This window comes from Salvia splendens, chromosome 9 (genome assembly GCF_004379255.2).
Source record: "Salvia splendens isolate huo1 chromosome 9, SspV2, whole genome shotgun sequence".
In the NCBI taxonomy this organism is placed as follows: domain Eukaryota; kingdom Viridiplantae; phylum Streptophyta; class Magnoliopsida; order Lamiales; family Lamiaceae; genus Salvia; species Salvia splendens.
In genome coordinates, this window is record NC_056040.1 from 14,618,185 (window position 1) to 14,638,285 (window position 20,101).

Below are 20,101 nucleotides of genomic sequence, written 5' to 3' on the forward strand. Positions count from 1 at the left end.
ATAATAGATGTCACACTTTCCTTTTTAGTTTATCCCACAAAAGATTTCATATTTCATTTTTTGGAAAAAGCTTTCTCTCACATTAATATATATATATATATATATATATATGGGAGCGTTATTCTCCTTTTCACATCTTAGATCATTTTTCCTTCTTAATATTACGCGTTAGATCTAAGGCATCAACGGATCAGATTGATTCTATAAAACTGGTTCCGTGTTGCATTATAGAAGGTGGTTGTATGCATTACAGGGTTATTATTGACATTTGACGGAAAAGTAACTGTCACATTTTGGTATCTGCGAATAATGCACCACATGGTCACGAGTAATGCATATAATTGACTATATAATGCACAATATGTGAACTGCAATGCATACGAATAAGATGTATCATGTTATGATGTTTGGACACACGTTTCTTGTTTCCCCTAAGGGTTTAATAAGCTTAGGGGCTAGGGTATAGTATGTAGACACGTATGTAATCTTCACATGGTAACAAGTAATGGATATAATTGACTATATAATGCACAATTTGTGAACTGCAATGCATACGAACAAGAAGTGCTGTGTTATGATGTTTGACACACGTTTCTTGTTTCCCCTAAGGGTTTAATAAGCTTAGGGGCTAGGGTATAGTACGTACGCATTAATAACAAATTATAAAACGATACGAATAATTCACCAAATTGTCACGAGTAATGGATGTTATTAACTATATAATGCACAATATGTGAACTGCAATGCATACGAATAAGATGTACCATGTTATGATGTTTGACACACGTTTCTTGTTTCCCCTAAGGGTTTAATAAGCTTAGGGGCTAGGGTATAGTACGTAGACATTACTAACAAATTGTTGTTATTGGAATATACGTATGTGCATTATTTGGTTTAGGTAGTGCATTATGTAGCTGTTAATTGTCATTATCTCAGTATATTATGCATTATTAGAGGTATTGTGTATATGGGTTAATCAACGGATTGAAGATTACATACGTGCATTTAGTAATGTCTACGTACTATACCCTAGCCCCTAAGCTTATTAAACCCTTAGGGGAAACAAGAAACGTGTGTCAAACATCATAACATGGTACATCTTATTCGTATGCATTGCAGTTCACATATTGTGCATTATATAGTTAATAACATCCATTACTCGTGACAATTTGGTGAATTATTCGTATCGTTTTATAATTTGTTATTAATGAGTACGTACTATACCCTAGCCCCTAAGCTTATTAAAGCATTAGGGGAAACAAGAAACGTGTGTCAAACATCATAACACAGCACATCTTGTTCGTATGCATTGCAGTTCACAATTTGTGCATTATATAGTCAATTATATCCATTACTCGTTGCCATGTGAAGATTACATACCTGTCTACGTACTATACCCTAGCCCCTAAGATTATTAAACCCTTAGGGGAAACAAGAAACGTGTGTCAAACATCATAACACAACACATCTTGTTCGTATGCATTGCAGTTCACATATTGTGCATTATATAGTCAATTATATGCATTACTCGTGACCATGTGGTGCATTATTCGTAGCGGTTTCCAGCCATTATTAGATTACTATTGTACCCTCATAATGCACAAAATAGGACAAATAATGCAACACGGGATTAATTACCCAATGTTGATCTTGACCGTCCATTTCTCTAATCTAATGGCTGATATTAAGAAGGAAAAAGGAGGAAATATAGGAAAAGGAAATGAATACATCCCTATATATATATATATATACTATTTTCTCTCTCAACCTAACACACAAAACAACATCACCTAAAAACATGTGCCAGTCCCCAAGTGTGACATCTATTATAGGACGGAGGACTTGATCTTTCACTTTCGCACATAAATGGTACCTGATTTTTCTTTTACTATATCGTTTTTGGTACCTATAAATCACATTTTTGGTACCTGATGCGATTTTCAACCCAAAATGACCTCTAAACAAATACATTTTCCCATTTGTGTCATAAATAATATTTTGGGCACACAAAACTAGTACCAAAAGTGATATTATAATATCTTCTCGCATTCTCCTCACTCTTTGTACTATTATTATTAATCAATATTAATATTATTATTTTGATGTTATAAATTAATAATTCATTTATTTTTTTAATATCATTCAAGTATACTTAATTATAATTATAGTTATAATTATATTCAATTATTATAATAATATTATTGTTACAATACTAAAAACTAGTAGTAGTTAATAAATAATTATAGTATAATTATTTAAATTATGAATTATATAATATTATATAATTATAATTATAATTATAATTATTATTATTATTATTATTTTATATTAAATTAATAACCATTCAATATAGTTTTGATAAAAATTTAAAATTGTGAATTGTATTCATAATGAGTTGAATATTTTTAGTTAGGTGTTTCTACCCTAAAATGAATATAAAATAATTTAATAAAGAATATTTAATTGATTTAATTACTTTAAATAATTAATGTAATTAGATGTTTGGTTCTTGATTTATATTATGAATGCAATTAGATGTATGTATAAAACACTAAAAAGAAAGAAGAAAAGGAAGAGAAAAGAAAACACATGAAATATAAACTAAGGAGAAAAAAGGAAGAAGAAATGAAGATAAAGTACTAAAAAGAAAGAAGAAAATGAAGAAAAAAGAAAGAAGAAGAAACTGAAGAAGAAAAAAGGAAATAAGAAAGGAAGAAAAAAAAATCACATGTTTGGTACTTATGATTATTTTTGTCACGAAATACCAAAAACGATATAAAATAAAGATCAGGTACCATTTATGTGCGGAAATGAAAGATCAAGTAGTTCACTTCATCACTCTTTATAAATTGATCTATTTTTTTGGACATGAGGAGTATATAAAAATATGATTAATATTCCACTAACTTTTTTCACTTATTTTTCTTAACAAACTTAAACAATTTTTTACAACCGGCACCAATAAAAAATGGAACAATTAATGAGGTGAAGAGGGAGAGCCAGTAAGCCATGACATAGCTATAACCAAACACAATTATGTACCAGTCACCTTATAGATAATTGACTTGTACACAACAACGCTAGTTGATAAAAGCAACCTAATTTACCTTTGTTTGAATTTAAAAGATGTCTTATATACTTTGATATTTTTGTAAAACAAATCCAATGTGCATAAATTTTTGTAGTACAAGATTGTAGACGGCAAAAACGACAGGTCGACAACAATCTTTTTAATTCAAACATGAAAATATACTGTGACATGATATCTTATTAGTATTTCTCCAGTAATAATAGTAGTAGTAGTAGTAGTACTATTTTAGATTGAGGACTATACATATATGATGGGATTATATTTATGATGATTAAATACTTTTATTAGAATCTAGTATTTGAACATGTGATATACTAATTCCATTCTACTAAGTATATTACAAGAAGATAAAAGGTAAAGTATGATCACAATCACCATTACTGATATACTAGTAATATAGCAACTATTCCACAAAAAGAGAAATGCCAATAATCACATCACAGATGAAGAATAAAAAAAAATTGAAGATGAGGAAAAAGACTGAACTTTGAACCAGCATAAAGCCATATTCTTAGCAACAGAAACTATTATAACGAATGCAATTAGTCAGGCTAACATCCAAATATTCCTTGTCTACATATCAATAAAACAAATGATCCAACATTTTTCACAATGTTCAATTGTTAGGATGTCTGATAATCCGTTGCAGAATCACAGTTCTAGCCCTTCGAATGTCCCTGCTACACTTATCAGCCTGCACTTCCAATTCCTCAATATTCTTTGTAAACACCACCAATTTCTTCCTCATCTCCTCCACACAAACCTTCATAGCATCTTCATTCTTGGCGAAATCCGCCATTTTCAAGAGTGATTCAATCTCAATCTCCAACCTATCAACCAGCACTCGAATATTATCCAAATCCTTAATTGCAATGTAGGTTCCAACATTCATACAGTTGATGATCTCCTTCTGCCCCCTCAAAGCATTCTGATAGTTCTTGAGCAGAGAATCCATCCATCTTCCCATCGAACCCAACGGGATAGAGGCGGCCGCTGCTAGGGCAGCCGCCACAGGCGGGGCAGCCATGGCAGCAGCCACCACCGAGCAGATCAGCACAGCCGCAAATGTAGCTGCAAAGATCACCGTGGACACCTTCCTCCATGCATGGACGGACTTGAGCTTCTTGTCGAGCTTGTTCTTCCTCGACTGCAGCCTCTCCAGCATCACCATCTGCTGCCTGTAGACAGACTCAAAGATCGTGAAGAACTCCTCCGTGAATGGATCCCCTGCTTCCTTGAAGTTCCTCAACTCGAGCAGCGTCTTCGTATACCTCCCCTCCTCCTCCTCTTCCTCGAACTGCTGGAGGGCAATGTGGATAAGCAGCTGCCTGTCTCTTGCGGACTTGAGGCACTTCTCTAAAGCCGTGCAGAAATCAAGGATCTTGAGGCTGTTCTCAAAGTATTCCTCGACGAACTCGAACAGCTCCTGATTCTTCCAAATGTCCTTCTTGCAGTCCAAGATCACCTTTACCACTTCTTGATTCATGTCGAGGAGGCAGGCTGTGACCTCTCGGAGGGAATCAAACGACATCGCTCTGACCTCAACTCCAGCAGCTAGGGCGCTGATCGCGTTGTTTGTTCGACAATGGAGGGCTGCATCGAAGGCTTGTACGTCAGCATCGATCTTGCACGCGGCCTCGTATGAATTCAGCTCCGTTGCGAAATGCAGATTGTTGATGTCGTTTGCAGCAGAGGTTTCACCCTGGCTCTTGCTCATGTGGCTCCCCATTTTTCTCAAGAATCCTAATCTAGAACGGACAAGAACTGAACTTTGCTGGAAAACACGCACAAACAGTAGACAGATTGCAGAATTCTTTGCTTCAATTCTTTGACTTAACTATTGGGGATCGGGTTGGATTAATCGATGCAAGAGCTTCTTCAGGGGCAATTTATCAAACAGATACGAGTCAATCAATATCTGAGAAGAGAGGATCAAACAAGCTTGAAGCAAAAAGGGATAAACTCGTGGAAACTACAAACTAACAAAAAGTAGAAAGATTCAAATTATTAAGAAAAGTACATAACACACCTGATAGATCTCTTGACAATTGAGTTAGAAAAAAAAGCGCGGTTTCAAACCCTTGAAATGGAATCACAGAGCAGATAGCAAGTCCTGTTACAGAAATTAAAGAGAAGTATTCTAAATCCAATGGTTAGGGCTTATCGTTTGTCTGGAGAAATCGATCTGATCTAATGTAATGCGGCAGATGAAGAAGCCTAAAAGAGGAATAAATGAAGAGAGTTCAGAGAAAAATGGAGAGTATAGCTTGCACGCATAAGACAATGTACGCAGAAATCGTAAAGAGATACGCGGGAAGCAATGAGAGACTTTTTCCCAAAGTAAAAAGAGGTGGAAGAAGCGCCATTCATTTTGCTGATGCATATAATAATATAAACTGGAGAGAGAGAAAGAGACGAGTGTTGCATTGCTGAACCGCGTAAAGGAACACGACTTTGTGAAGTTACGCCATAGCTGAAGATTTCGAAGCACGACTGTCAGACTTTCTTTGCAAGTGAACGGAATATACAACCCAGGCCAAATATACAAGGGAAAGTGACGTCACTCTCTAATTTTCAACTCTGTTTTTTAACCTTTTTTTTGTGTAGAGTTAATTTTATCGATCTTGTATAAGTCCACCAAAAATAATCTCATATTTTTCCATTTACCAAATTAGTCTCAACTAAAATGAAAAGTCGCTCATAATTTATTCCTCAGTTTTTATTTTCTTCTATTATACTTTCTCCATGTTTTCTCTTTCTCTCTAGTACTCTCTCTATCTCATGTTACTTGCACTTGCACTGTTACTTTTCGACTCGTCACAAACTCCTTACACTATTTATAGTTTAAGTTATAATTAATGCATTTAATTAATATGTTAGTTCAAGTCAAGAGCTCCTTTATTAAGTGATGTCTCATTACACTTAAAATTCTAATTTAATTACACTAAAAAATCAATCTCAAATTTATGACTTAAAATGAAAAGTGCGAGTAATATGGGACGGGAGAGTACTACTTTAGTTACTGTATCTATTTCTCTCTTACTTTTTCAACTTCTTATTAAAACATGTATATATATCTAGTTCTAGATGTTTTTTGAGATGACAACCAATTTCTTCTTGATTGATGGAGAAACCAGCACCCTTTGGTATGGCAATAGGAACACGGAGGGAACATTTAAAGAAATGAAGAACCAAAATCTCAAAGATTACAAAAACAAGTCTGCAAGTGAAGGAGTGTGAAGACTATCTTCTAATTACTAAGAAAATGTTGACAAGTCTCAGCGGTTATAAGCTTCGTTTGCTCCAAATGTTTCAAGCACGACTCACACATACTATCTACTACCAATACCGCAACTATCTGATAGTACTCCCTCATTTCAGTTGCAAAATCGAGCCTCGAATGCATAATCTCATCTCTCGCCATCAACCAAATCGCGCTACTTTGTGTACAGATAGACCAAGGTGAAGACGAAGAACCCCGACATCTGTATAATTTATCATGACAAGAGGATCATAATACGAAAGATGGAATTTACCAAAAGAATGTTTCAATAATATAGGGAATAAAGGGGGATAGGGGAGGAAACTGAAAATAAGATTTCAGAACTTTTTTAGGTAAAAAATGACCTCAATCTTGAAAAAAAAAAGAGAAATTTGAATTATTATTCCTTGAAGCATGAGGGAAGATCTCCCAGAATTTCAAGATTTTGAAAACATGAACAACCAAAGAATGTAAAAGCTGTGCTGCAAGCAGTCAATGGAGGAATTTGGCATCAACAAGCAGATAGATGCAGAAAGAAAGAGAGGAAGATACCATCGAAAAAGATGCTCCATAATATGGAAGAGCAGCAGGTATGAATCTTTCGTACTCATTATGTCTGAAAGGTCGAACTGGAATCTGCATATTTTAACATAATAGTAAATGATTCAGAGAACTAGATTTACAAATAAGAAATTGGTTGTTGATTAAATACTAGACATATAACATGAAAGAGGTGCTTGATATTTAAAATAAAGCCAGTTATATTCAAGAACAAACAAGAGAAAATTAGCACCAAGCATCACGAGATTAAATGGACATGCTGGAAAACTGACTCCTCAAACAGAGAGCGGGAAAACTATTAATCAAATGGCTATATTAGATAAATGGACATGCTGGAAAACTTTGTACAGAATATCAGAAAGAAAAATAGATGCGAGATTATATTTACGTGGTTTTGGAAGTCCAACAGCATTTACATTTGATGGTGAATATGTGTGTTCAGAGAAAGTACCCAATAAATTTCCAAATGCTTTATAAAATGTAACACCTTGCTCAAAAGTAACCAGTGCAGCTATCTAGAGATACCCACATGTTCTTTCATCATATCACAAAACAGTCAAAGCATTCACCATATCCTACTTTGCATGTGGAAAGGGCCAGAAGAAAATTTATAATTCACAATAAAGCCTGAGATTTGTATTGTAAATCTCGCCAGTGATGTTTGACTACAATTAACACAATTAAATTCACAGGAAGGAGAAAAAACACTTAATTAGAACAACTCAGTGTGGAATGCATATAACTCAAAGGATGTGATCTACAAAGAGGGAACTACCTGCTTTGATAGACTTAAGGCAGTATACCCAAGTCTCTGGTACTCAACTTTGAACTGGAAAACACCATAAACATCGGGAATCTTAAAAGATGTATAATAAAGGCCCTGTAGAAAATAACAATTGATTACATGTTGCAAAGAAACACATCATGGCCAAGTTTTGCATGCTGCATTAAACAAAATAGCACCTTCTCATTGCTTGACAGGGTTTTCAGAACATATGGGCTCATCATGTAAAACTGAACCTGCATATCACCAGCCACATATGGTTCCCAACTACTGCCAGACCACTCATATACTTCCACGGAGTATTCCTTCAACGATTAAAGAGTCACTAACTGAACCATGTCACTTCAATTTATTCATTCTCGTATGCACTAAATCCAGTAAAAGACTATTACCAGGTCATCTTTTATTCTGTACATTGAAGGTTCATCAGTCTCACCAACTTTATTATGTCTTACATTCACAGCCTGAAAATATGAGAATCCTCAATATCAAAGTAAAGAAAATTTATATAAAACAATACTACTGTGTATTAACATGAAACTGTAATACCAAACAGGCTAGCTAATCCAGAGAAAGAGCAAACCTTCAGATGACCTCTTTCATGGAACACCCATTTGCTAAGTTCAACAAAAAATTGCTCATTCCCACATTTCTCATGTCTGTCATAGGAGAAATAGAACAGTCATTTTATCTTCAGATAATAATAAGTAAATAAATAATTACATTCTTCAAGGAAGAGGACCTTACTAACTGTCTCAAAACAAAAATTATATTCCCGATAGATATCAGTACTGACAGCATACACTCCCACTTCCCCACACAAGGCCCCCTCCCCCCATCAGCCCCTCTTATGAGATTGCAAAATCACTTGCCACTATGACTATAGAGATCTGATCTCTTGATGCAACCGCTTATAAAAAGACTCATATAATCACAATCTACCAATTTACTGAAATCAAAATCCTAAAAGATCAAATCAAAGATTAAAAACATGCCAACTTCATATACAGGATTGCATTCACTTACTTGGTAGTGCTTCCAGCTTTCTGTACTCCAGAGCGGAAGAACCTGAACAAAAGATAAATTTCTATAAATTGTGTTACAGCATGTTAAAGTGACCCATGTTACTACTAACCTGTCACTGAACACAGTAAGTGAACCCGATATCAGAATCCGAGCATTGTTTCTTGCCTGAAAAGTATACATTATAATTTTTCATACGAAAAATCAATATCTCGAGGTGTCTACAAATGATAATCCAAATTCACAAACCAGAAGATGAACCAAACATTTCATTGCGCACAACATATTTATTTTTGTTCTTTTCCCAATTGGGTACATATTCAAAGACGGTTTATGCACTGGCATTGAAGGACCACTTCACTAGGAAGTTTGGTTTTAAACCTTGCCATAGGGTATACACAGGTTAAATGCAACCACTTTGGGCCTCTTCCTAAAGATTGTAGGCCAGAGAAAAACCAGCTAGAGTTCAGAAAATTTACATTGGTACTTTTGATTTAAAGCACACTTGTTGACTTTACCAAGTCAGGACATAACCTAGATAAATAAGCTAAGCGATTAAATATGTAATCACGACTTTCCTTCGGCCCAAACTTGGCTTTGTTCATATTTATCTACCACAGTATTCAGAAGTTAAACAACAATTTCATGGTCGATAGGTTGGTCATGAGAATAATGCAAGACAAACAATAAAGCAGCAATTTGCTTCAAAGGGCTTTAAAAGGTAACAACAATACTCTTGCTGACCAGTGAGGAAACAAGTGCGTCAAATATCAAAGAAGCATATGTACTACCAGCAAAATTAGCACAGTGTAGTACAAGTGAAGTTTCCACTGACTAGTTTTTTACTTGATGGTGATTGGATGTGCTAAAGTGCACAACAAACAGTATGCTATAAGGGTGGGATGCTGGTTTCTTCAGTTAAAATAATTTTCAGTTAGAAGAAAATTTGAAATCACTTTCTAAGTAACTGAGCCCAAACCCATGTATGGGAACATTTGGCAAATTATCAATCAGGAAATTGGTAAGATGATATACCTGGACTACAGAAACCAAAGAGATTGCTGAACCAATCAAAGTGGGAGGACTTGATAACTTGGATTTTGGATTTGCCGAGTATGCTGCTGGTGAAGCAGAGAGAACTTTTGTCACCTGCAAAATAGAGCAACTATGTGAGATATATCAAATTGGATAATATCTATATTCAGTAAACATAGCTCGTATGCTTTACCAAAGTAGAAATCTTACCAAGCTGCTTGAAGGATTTATAGAGTGACCAATTCCCTTAAACAGAACAGGAGCCTGCAGTAAAATCAGGACACATAAACACCAGAGGAATGTTTGGGTGGCTTATAGGAGTTGGTAGAATATTAAAAAACAAGTAACGCTTCATATGTCAGATGAAATTTGTGGTGGTCAATAATTTATGGAATATATTTTGATGATATCTGGAAGAAGATATACCTCTATTTTCCTGCTCCCCAAGATAACCTCGGAATTAACAAAGTCATCATTGGCAATCAATGTATGATGCCCTTCTGTCTCTGAAACTGCATGATTTGTGTGGTCAATTACCATAGCTGTTGGGTCCTAGCATTCAAACACAAAATTTCACACATTTCCCGGATGATATATGAAAACGAATAATGCATCAATTTTCACATTAATTATCTAAAATAAACAGAAAAATTGAAGATAAAGAGTGTGCTAGAGAAGCAGAATTGACAAAAATAACTCTCACCTCATCGAAATCAACCCCGCATTCCACAGCTATCTCTCTAATCAAGTCTGAAGCCGATGTATCGGCAGCCAGAATTAAATCATGACCGGAATCAACAAATTCTAGCAATGACGCAGCATCGACGGACCCGCCAAACCCTAATTTTGCACCAAGCAAAAAGATGAATAACAAAGACAAATCAATAAAAGCTAAACGAAACAGATATCTCACACCTAATTGGAGTGCCCATCACATACAACAGTAACTCGTGATTTTCAATTTTTTCACACGAAATTCATAAATACAAGCAACTTTAAAAGGACATCCGCATTTGCAGTAGGGCAATTTGTTCACTCACGATCAATTGTCGGGGCGAAGAGAACAATGGCGTCATACAAATACTGTCCATATCTCTGCAGAGCGAGCTTTGGATCATCCGCTAGCTTGAAATCGAGATCAAATCCTCTGGTCTCCAACGACTTGAAGAAGATGGAATGCGACGACTTAATCGCGAAGTCGTCGAGCAGGACCAGAACACGGCGATCCGTGGGTCTGTCTTCAGAGAATGCGGAGCATATGATCGCGAAAAACGGAACAGAGACCAAGAATAAACAGAGAGATATCTTGATCATGGCGCTCGATCTCGAAAATGAAGGGTTTTAGCTATGGAGTTTCCGCAAATCACACTTGTTGTGTGAGAGTGTGTTTGCAGTCCGATCCCAGATCTTTTTTTATTTTCTACTCGATTTTACTAGTTTCTAAATAAATGGAATCGGGGTTTTTTCTTTTTTTTCTAGAGTAAGAATTTAGATTCCGTATTTGTACTGAACTTTGTTTGGGAGAGACTAATGAGATGGGAGACGCATCTCAATTTTTTCAGAATTTTTTTTAACGACGCTTAGGGAGAGACGCATGTCACTCGGGCGAAAGTAGCTCTGCCGCTGCCTCTGTTTCTTGGACAATTGGAGTTGTCAGTCACGTCTTTTCCCCATTCAACAGAAGTTTTGTTGTGTGCTTGAAAAAGAGGATAGCATGTTAATCCAAAGAAGCATCATTACTCTTTGAAAGCAAGAACTTTTTTATAATTTATTAATGTAAACGAGGTGGAGCATATAAAATCACAATGCAGGGTAAAGTAACAATTTTTTTATAAAAAATAGAAAAAGAGAAAAGGAAAGCACGAACGTCAATGTATTTCTATTATATATAAATATAAAAATATATTTCATTGCAAACCATCATCAAGTAACATGCACAAACTAATTAAGTATATTTAAGGTGGTGTGTTCAGATACTTTAAAGAAGTGAAATTCGAAATTAGTCCATGAAAAATACATTTTGCATTTTTTATGTTTTTGAATTAGAAAAAAATATTATCATAAGTATACAGGAAATGAAAAATCAAAAAACTTATCTTTATTTTCCAATTTTGCTTTTGAGCTCTAGAAAATAGAAATGGTAAAAAAAAAATAGTTTGTTTCCCTCTATTTAATTGTTGTCAGTTTTCCTATATAATGAAGTTACAAGACATTTTAAGACGTCACTTTCAATGGTCAATAAAAGTTCTTGCTTTTCAAAGAGCAATGATGCTTGAATGGGGAAAAGACGTGACAACTCCAATTGTCCAAGAAACAGAGGAGCAGAGCAACTTAGAGACGCATGAGGGACATGCGTCTCTCCCTACATCGTTAAAAATTTTTCGAAAAAATTGAGAGACGCATGTCCCTCATGCGTCTCCCATAAAGACGCATAATTGTAATGCGTCTCATTAAGAGGATACGCATGAGGGTCATGCGTCTCTCCTAAACCCGGAACAAAAAAAAAACTTCAGTACACTTACGGAATCTAAGTTCTACTCAAGAACAAAAAAAGAAAAAACCCTGGAAATCGTGGTTTTTCTATTTTCTGCAATTCTAAACAAATGGAAATCGTGGTTTTTCTATTTTCTGCAGTTCTAAACAAATGGAAATCGTGTTGGTAATCATTTGACGAGATGGCACGGGATAGAAGTCCATGGATTCGGGTATGTCGGATATTCTGCCCGGGCAATAACGTGGTTCATTAAAATTGGTACGCCTAAGGCCATCCGCAATGGGCGGACGATGGCACGCCCGGTGGCGCGCATCGCCGCGCCATTCATCATCCGCCCCCACTGTGGGTGTGTGGCATAGGCCGCGGACGATAGTCGCGGCCTATGCTTCGGGCGCGACTTAAACCGCGGACGATGGTCATCGTCAGCGCCATCGTCCGCTCCATTGCGGACGTCGCGGACGATGGTTGCGGACGATGGCCATCGTCCGCGACATCGTCCGCCCCATTGTGAAGGCTGCGGACGATGGCACGCGGTTTCGTTTTTTTATAAATAGCGTTCATTTGTAACATTTCATTTCACACGATTTCATCTTCGAAACTTACATTTACATAATTACTACGAAATGGATTCAAGCCCCAATAGCCATACGTTTAGCGGAGAGGCGCATTGGCCGGGTACAGAACCCGGTGATTATCGTTCGTTCGGCGACAACACCCATTACGATCCCGATTTCAGTACGGAATCGTATGGGTTGTCTGATATGGAGCCGTCGCCGCACCGCCCAACCGCATCGGCCGATCCCGCCCCCGCAGCGACCGGTGCCGCCAAGGGGAAGGCGAAGCGGAACCGGCAGCGGGCGCAGAAGTTGCCGCCTCCCGGTGACTGCGATGAGTACGCCCCCGGCCGTACGAACTACACCGGCGACGAAACTCTCACTTTGGCCCGGTGTTGGGTAGATATATCGGAAGATCCGATATTCGCCAACGACCAGAGATAGACCGCGTACTGGGAGTGCATCGCGGACCTCTACAATTTGGTCAAGCCGCCGACCGCGTACAAGCGCAAGCGTGAGCAACTCCGCAAGCACTGGGATCAAATCAAGAAGCAAGTGAACTTGTACTCGGCGGAGTTCGAGAAGTGCGCGCGATCACAGGGGAGCGGCGAGAGCGTGCACGACGTGCGCTCTAAAGCGATGTTGTCGTACCGGTCGATGTTCGGCGAGTTCAAGCACGAGGCCATCTGGGCGCTCTTGAGGGAGAAGCAGAAGTTCCAAGGTGGAATTCTGCACACTGGTGCGCCGAAGAGGACGAAAGTCACCGAAGCTGGTGACTACACGAGCAGCGGCAGCGGCACTAACCCGGTTGACCTCAACCGGACGTACGTGGATGAAGGGAGTTCCGGCACACCGGTGTCCTCCCGGCGTCCTCCCGGCATCAAGGCTGCGAAGGCCAAGGGGAAGGCGACCGCGACGTCATCGTCGACCGCTGCAACCCCTGATCCGGACCCGGATGAGCTCCCGACGCAGACGTCCACCGCGTTTGCGTCGTTAGCTACAGCGTCGATGGCAAGGACGATGTTGCAGACGCACAAGGCCCTCAAGAAGTGCACCGACCCCGAACAAGCCGAGTATCTCCGTGCATTACTCGATGAGTTGCGTAGGAAGTTGGGAATTGGCCCGACTTAGTTTTTTTCTTTTTTTAGTTGAATGGTGTAATTTTTTTTTATTAAAACTTCGCCGCTTGTTATTTAGTCGTTTTTTTTTACTCGTTACGTGTTATTTGAAAACAGTTAAATTAATTAAACAAAACAACAAAATGATGATGTGGCGCGTCATAGGGCGCGCCTTAGGGCGCCCCACTGCAGGTGGAGAAGGAGGAGGATAAAAATGCTGACGTGGCGCACCTTAGGGCGCCCCACTGCTGATGGTCTAACTAAATGTATCTATTAATCTTATGTACTTGTTTTAATAGTATTCCCTCTATTTGTGTTAGTGGAATATAAAACATATTTTTGTACTATAATATTAATTTTATAATATAATGTGACTAAAATAAGTTAGTAGATTGTAGTCGAATTTACTAAATATAGTACTACTACAATAAAATGGGACAAAATTTGGAGATACTCATATTGAAAAATGGAGCAAACTTTATAAGGAGGAGAAAATGTTAAATTGTGATGTAGCTTATAGTACATGTTATATTCATAAGAAATAGTGATATAGGGTTGATTTGGTGTAGGTTTAAATGTTTAAATATGGTGATGCGGAAGGTATGGTATATATACCAGAATCACAAAATAGTTATGAAAGATGTTTGACAAAAACTTGCATGTGGCTTTTACAATGCGCATCTCAATACATATCTCACATTCTCCGTATTCCATTGTCATTGTTATCCCTCATTTACACTTCTTTTTAGGTGTCATCGTCTCTTCTTCACCGTCACCGACGTCTTCTCCTTCCCCTCCTCGCCATTGTCTCCTTCTCTCTCATCTTCCTCAACTGCCACACCACGTTCGATTAGTTATTGCATATATAGTTGAAAATGATATAGATATTTAACAAATTGAAAGGGGGAATTTGACCTAGCTTGTAGTGAGAGTCCAACTTTATTTTTTCAATTTTCGATTCGGACCGAGTCAATGATCCGCATGCTCACGATAGTGTTTTTCGTAATGTATTAGCAACTTTAATTAATAATAATATAATAACTGATATGGATATAATATTCTCTGATTTCATTCTTTTTCAAACAAATCAAACCAACGTCATTTAATTGGTATGGTTTGACCATGGAGATCATCTTTATAAGTATATTGTTTTTGTTTGGTAGTACTTGATTTAAAACGTTATCCCATGTTAATAAAGTTATTTTTATATTTTAGAAAGTTCTAAGTTAATTGAGTAATTTCTAATTTTGACAAAAATAATTCTCTTTTTTACTTTATTCTCTCCAACTTTTTTCATCATCCATTTAACACATTATTCTTAAACTATGTCCTGAAAATAAATGTCTCTATTAACAATGAACGAACGGAGTATTATGTTCAGTCTTATATTACCAAATTTGGAGTTTTCTCAATAATAAATGACCCAACACTCATATTCGTATATTTTACATTATGTATTAGTGTGTGTCTATGAGCTCTATTTGCTAAGTTATTTATAATTAAATTTTACTTTATTCTCGTTCAAAGTCAATTAAAGTAGACGAATTAAAGTACTTCAACGATCCATTGCTCATTAAAGTGTGCAAGACGTCATTGTTGTGGTGAAGCGAGAAAACTACGTTCGCAGCAAAAATATGTACTTGTGTAAGAGCATCTCCAGTGGGCGGACATCCCATTAGGACATCCACTAGGACATCCCAAAAACACCTCCTGCCACGTCACTAGGACTTCCCATCCCACTGCCACGTCACTAGGACATCCCCTCCTATGTCCGCCCTTCCCACTAGGACATCCCGCAATAAAAAAAAATCACAATAATTTAATTACGTAAAAACGGAAATATAATTTTGACACGGAATACGGGAAAGTAAAATACGGGCAAAAATACATATTCATAAAACATAAAAAAAACATAGTTAAAAAAAAAGCAAAATACATAGTCATTCAAAAAAAGAAAAATACATAATCCAATGGGCCCGGCTCACTCCGCGCTGTCCTCGTCGCCCGTGCCGCCCCCGTCACCCGTGCCGTCACCCGTGCCGTCACCGTCGCCCGTGCCGCCCCCGTCGTCCCCTCCGCTAAGCTCGGCGCCATCATCTCCAATGGGGGGCATCCCCAAATCGCGCCGACATCCATCGATGACATCCTTCAGCATCCTCTTGTACAGCGGATCGGTCGTGCTATGCCACCTATGCATGGTCCGGACCAAGCTTGCCGTTAACTGCGCGCGGGCGAGGCGGTCGATATCTTCTTGGGGAGCAGGGGCCTCCGATTCAACCTCGAACGACCCGCTACCGCTGCTGGTTCCCCTAGCCCTCCGTTGCGCAGCCTTTTGCCCAACCGGGCGACGACGACGGCGAGAGTCTGATTGCGGTAGCGGGGACACTTCATCGGCTTCCGGGAGCTCGTGCGAACCAGCACTGCTGCTGTATTCACCGGAAGCGTTGATCTTCGTCCGCTTCACCCAGCCCGATTCGACTCCCCCACAAAACTTTGGGGAATCCTTCACCACGAGAAAGGCCTCCCACTGGTCGAATTGTTTGAATTTCAAGGCTCTGTCAGGGTACTGAGAAAAGGCACGGTTCCGGACATCCTCCTCGGACATACCGCTGCTTGCCTGGCGGAGGTTGTTTTGGTAGAGGCCAGCAAATCGACTAAGCTTAGGCCTCAACCGTTCCCACTGTTTCCGGCACTGTTCGGGAAGGCGACGCTTCGCACTAGCCGGTTTGTGTGTGTGGTAGGCTTCAGCGATCCGATGCCATAGTCTGTCAATATGCTGGTTGGCACCGACATAGGGATCCTCGACAATTGCAATCCAAGCCTTCGCAAGCGCGACGTTTTCCCACTGGCTCCAGATCGTCCTCTTTCCCGTCTCCTCATCCTCCTCCTCTGCCACCGTTCGTGAGGAAGACCCTGGGGCTTTCCCCTTGCCCTTGCCACGTCCCTTTCCCCTGCCCCCGCTCATATCATCGGGCGTCTGCCTGACTGGAGATATCCCCAACTCCTCAAAAGAGAAAGTGTCTATGCCGGTGAACTGAGTATCCGGAACATAAGTGGAAGGGGTATCAGTAGACTGCATATCCACAACCGGCCGATAGACATCGTCCGCTAGTGGTTCAGGGCCCCTGCCACCCCCTCCCACATGCATCATCCCCGGCATCATCCCCGCCATCATCCCCGGCATCATCCCACCCATCTGTCCCATCATATTTGGGGTCATGCCCCCCATCCCCATCCCCGGCATCATCATATTTGGGGTCATGCCCCCCATCCCGGCTGCCCTGGGCATCATACCACCCATACCGCCCATCTGTCCCATCCAATTATACATATAAGGGGACATCATCCCACCCATCCCACCCATCTGTCCCATTCCCGGTACTGTTGTCGCATTTCCGCTGGCGTTTCCCTCCAGGTCGATGGGAAACGCCGGAGTCTGCGACTCGCTCGTGGCCGGGGAGTTCCTATCGTTCTCCATTAAAAGTAGAAATGAAATTTGTAGTAAAAGAAGAGAGAAACTTGTTAACAACAAGTGGTGCAAATGAAATGAAGTTCAACGAGCCGTATATATAGGGTTTAAAAAAAATAAAAAAATTTCGGACGTCCGAGCGGGACGTCCGACCCTTGCCACAGTGGCGGACGTCCGCCCGCCAGGGACGTCCGAGGACACCCGACGTCCTCACGGGACGTCCGTATCCGACCCCAAACGCCACAATGGCGGACGTCCGGGTCGCCCGTCGCGACGTCCGACCGGACGTCCGCCACTGGAGATGCTCTAATATTTCGAGAATTTGAAAAGGGGCGTTTAGTTAATAGACTAAACAAAAAATATGTATAATAGCTTTGCTCTGAACGTGTCAATGGCGTAAATGTACAACCATGTATTTATTGTAATAAAACAAAGCTCTTAAATGAATCGACAATATAATTGTTTAATTGTTGCGCGATTACAATTACATCATTTTGAAGATAACTGCATACAGTATAATAAAGATTAACTTTATCAGTAAACTGTTTCTTGATTTTCACATCATTCCAAGCGCATTAAAGTGTTGAACGTGAGATTAACTAACATTTCAAGCACATATAATAAATCATTGAATTGAAGTTTTAGCTACATGCAAATCGGGAAAGTGAATGAACTCATAGTAAAAAATCATAAGTATTTCCATCAACTAAAAGAAGAAAAAAAAACACTTAAACTCCTATTATAAATAATGAAAACAAAAAAGGTGTAGCATAAATTAAATGCAATGCACTCAAAGGAGTCAAACCTACAAAATTTTAACTTATATTGAGTACCTGGTAAAATATTGGTAAATACGCGATTCAGGACTAAAGAAAGACACCAATCAAGTAGACAATGAATATTTGTTATATTTCTTGCACTTGATGGTGGAGATATGAAAGTCCCTAAGCCTACGACTTAAGAAAAAGAGAAATATGTATACCCAAAGGTATGATTATAAAGATATTGAGAATAAATGTGTATTGAGTTTTTATAGATGGATTTTAATGAATAGAGATTTCGCAATATCTTATCTTTGGTTTCTTATTGTATGATGTTCATGAAGAAGTTGTCATTCAATGATATATCTCTTTAATCATTCATCACCCAAATCAGCGAATAAGAAAATAGGAAAGATCCACAAGAATCAACCCTCAATCACGATGCCTAAAACCCCACATCGAAATCCAATCCGTATCGATAATAAATACTAGACTACCTTAAATTGTAAAGAATAGTAGAGATAATTTATTGAGAATAAATTCTTCAAACCATTGGAATCCCAAAAAAATGACGAAAATAGAGGATTTTCGAAGATATAGGGTTAGGATTTAGCAAAATATAAAAGGAGATTTATAGCAAAACTACGTCGGATCAAGCGCCCTTTCGTATTTAATGGGACAAAGTCGGGCCAAACGTTTTGGCCACGTCAATTTTTGCGTCTGCCACGTTACACAACATCTTAGAGCATCTCCAATGCTGGCGGACGTCAAATAGCCGTCAAATAGCCTTCACACTGCCACATCATCAGCACTACAATTCTCCTGCCACATCAGCTTGCCACATCAACTGGACATCAAATAGCCATCAAATAGCCTTCACACTACCTATCCACATCACTAATAACAATTATATAATTTAATTTACAATTGTATCAACATACATAATTTAATTTACGAGACAAATACGGAAAATTCGAATAATAATATTAAAATTTAAAAAGTACATTACTTTTAAAAAAAGTACAACAATTTAAAAAAATTACAAAAAGTAAAAAGTACATTAATTTAAAAAAGTAAAACAAAATCACTCATCGCCGCCGTCCTCGTCTCCGTCGTCGCCCAACGCTTCTTCACTGCCGTCGCCGCCGCCTCCGTCGCCACCTACGCCGCGGCTATTCCCGCCGGTGTCCCTCCTCATCGCCTCCAGTTCTTCACGCTGGCTCTGGAGCAATACGCGAAGAAAATCCTTCACCTCGGGGTCCACCGCCGCTTGGAAGTCGGCTAAGGTCTTCACCATTTGAGCGCGCGTTTGTTGGCGCGCGAAGAATTTGAGCTCCTCGGTAGACCTGCCGAGGGGGGATGCCGAATGGACATCCTGGGAACTCGGTGTGCCCCCCCTCGCAACCTGCTGCGCCCGCCTTTGCCCAACCGGGCGAGGTCGGCGACCGAACGACCGAGGAGTCGGGACCTCCTGGGCCGTCTCGGGGAGGTCTGACGAACCACCGCTGCTGCCGCTATAATCTCCGGTATAGTTCAGTCTCTGCCTCTTCGGCCAGCCAGCGTCGACGCCTGCCCGGAATTTCTCCGACTCGTTGAGCACAACGTAGCAGTTCCAGTAGGTGAACTCATAGTACTTCTTATCCGGATCGGGGTAGGCTCTTTCCGCAATCCTCCTGCAGTCTTCCTCTGTTTGGCCACTGGTCTGCATGCGGAGGGCGTTGGCGTACAAACCCGAAAATCGAGAGACGCCAGCCCTGATTCGGTCCCAGCACTTCCGGACCTCCTCCCCGGTGCACGGTCTCCCTTCAGGGCAAAATGCCCTGTAGGCTGCAGCTATCTTCGCCCACAAGTTGACGATCCTCTGGTTGTTTGAAACGAGAGGATCGTCGCAAACACTCACCCACGCCTTGGCAACCGCAACGTTCTCCGCGTCCGTCCACTTCCTCCGG

General features: G+C 39.5%; 2 protein-coding genes across 3 annotated transcripts; both read right to left on the minus strand.

The window, feature by feature from the left end:
- Positions 1–3,559: 3,559 nt before the first annotated feature.
- On the minus strand, positions 3,560–5,607 carry LOC121748412 (UPF0496 protein At4g34320-like). Of its 2 annotated transcripts, none has more exons than XM_042142758.1 (2): positions 5,121–5,607; positions 3,560–4,967 (listed from the first exon to the last, which is right to left on the minus strand). In XM_042142758.1, exon 2 carries the CDS (start codon positions 4,818–4,820, stop codon positions 3,708–3,710), a length of 1,113 nt encoding a protein of 370 aa, XP_041998692.1. In that variant the 5' UTR covers positions 4,821–4,967; positions 5,121–5,607; the 3' UTR covers positions 3,560–3,707. The 2 variants fall into 2 exon arrangements, with proteins under 2 accessions (XP_041998692.1, XP_041998691.1); XM_042142757.1 differs by having other exon boundaries at positions 3,560–5,009.
- Positions 5,608–6,240: 633 nt separating this feature from the next.
- On the minus strand, positions 6,241–11,288 carry LOC121746718 (dolichyl-diphosphooligosaccharide--protein glycosyltransferase 48 kDa subunit-like). Its single transcript, XM_042140636.1, has 13 exons — positions 10,797–11,288; positions 10,460–10,596; positions 10,183–10,308; positions 9,967–10,020; positions 9,757–9,870; positions 8,834–8,889; positions 8,725–8,766; positions 8,282–8,357; positions 8,091–8,162; positions 7,878–8,003; positions 7,690–7,794; positions 6,906–6,989; positions 6,241–6,576 (listed from the first exon to the last, which is right to left on the minus strand). The coding sequence occupies exons 1-13, from the start codon at positions 11,068–11,070 to the stop codon at positions 6,529–6,531; spliced, it is 1,314 nt and encodes a 437-aa protein (XP_041996570.1). The 5' UTR covers positions 11,071–11,288; the 3' UTR covers positions 6,241–6,528.
- Positions 11,289–20,101: the final 8,813 nt, after the last annotated feature.

Bases quoted from the DNA above. Each gene is read 5' to 3' on its own strand.
- LOC121746718 (XM_042140636.1), bottom strand. From the start codon at position 11,070: ATGATCAAGATATCTCTCTGTTTATTCTTGGTCTCTGTTCCGTTTTTC. The intron at 8,767-8,833 runs GTTAGTAGTAAC...TCTTTTGTTCAG, and splicing joins CTTACTGTGTTCAGTGACAG to GTTCTTCCGCTCTGGAGTAC. The intron at 6,990-7,689 runs GTAGTTCCCTCT...TAAAATATGCAG, and splicing joins CCTTAAGTCTATCAAAGCAG to ATTCCAGTTCGACCTTTCAG.
- LOC121748412 (XM_042142758.1), bottom strand. From the start codon at position 4,820: ATGGGGAGCCACATGAGCAAGAGCCAGGGTGAAACCTCTGCTGCAAAC.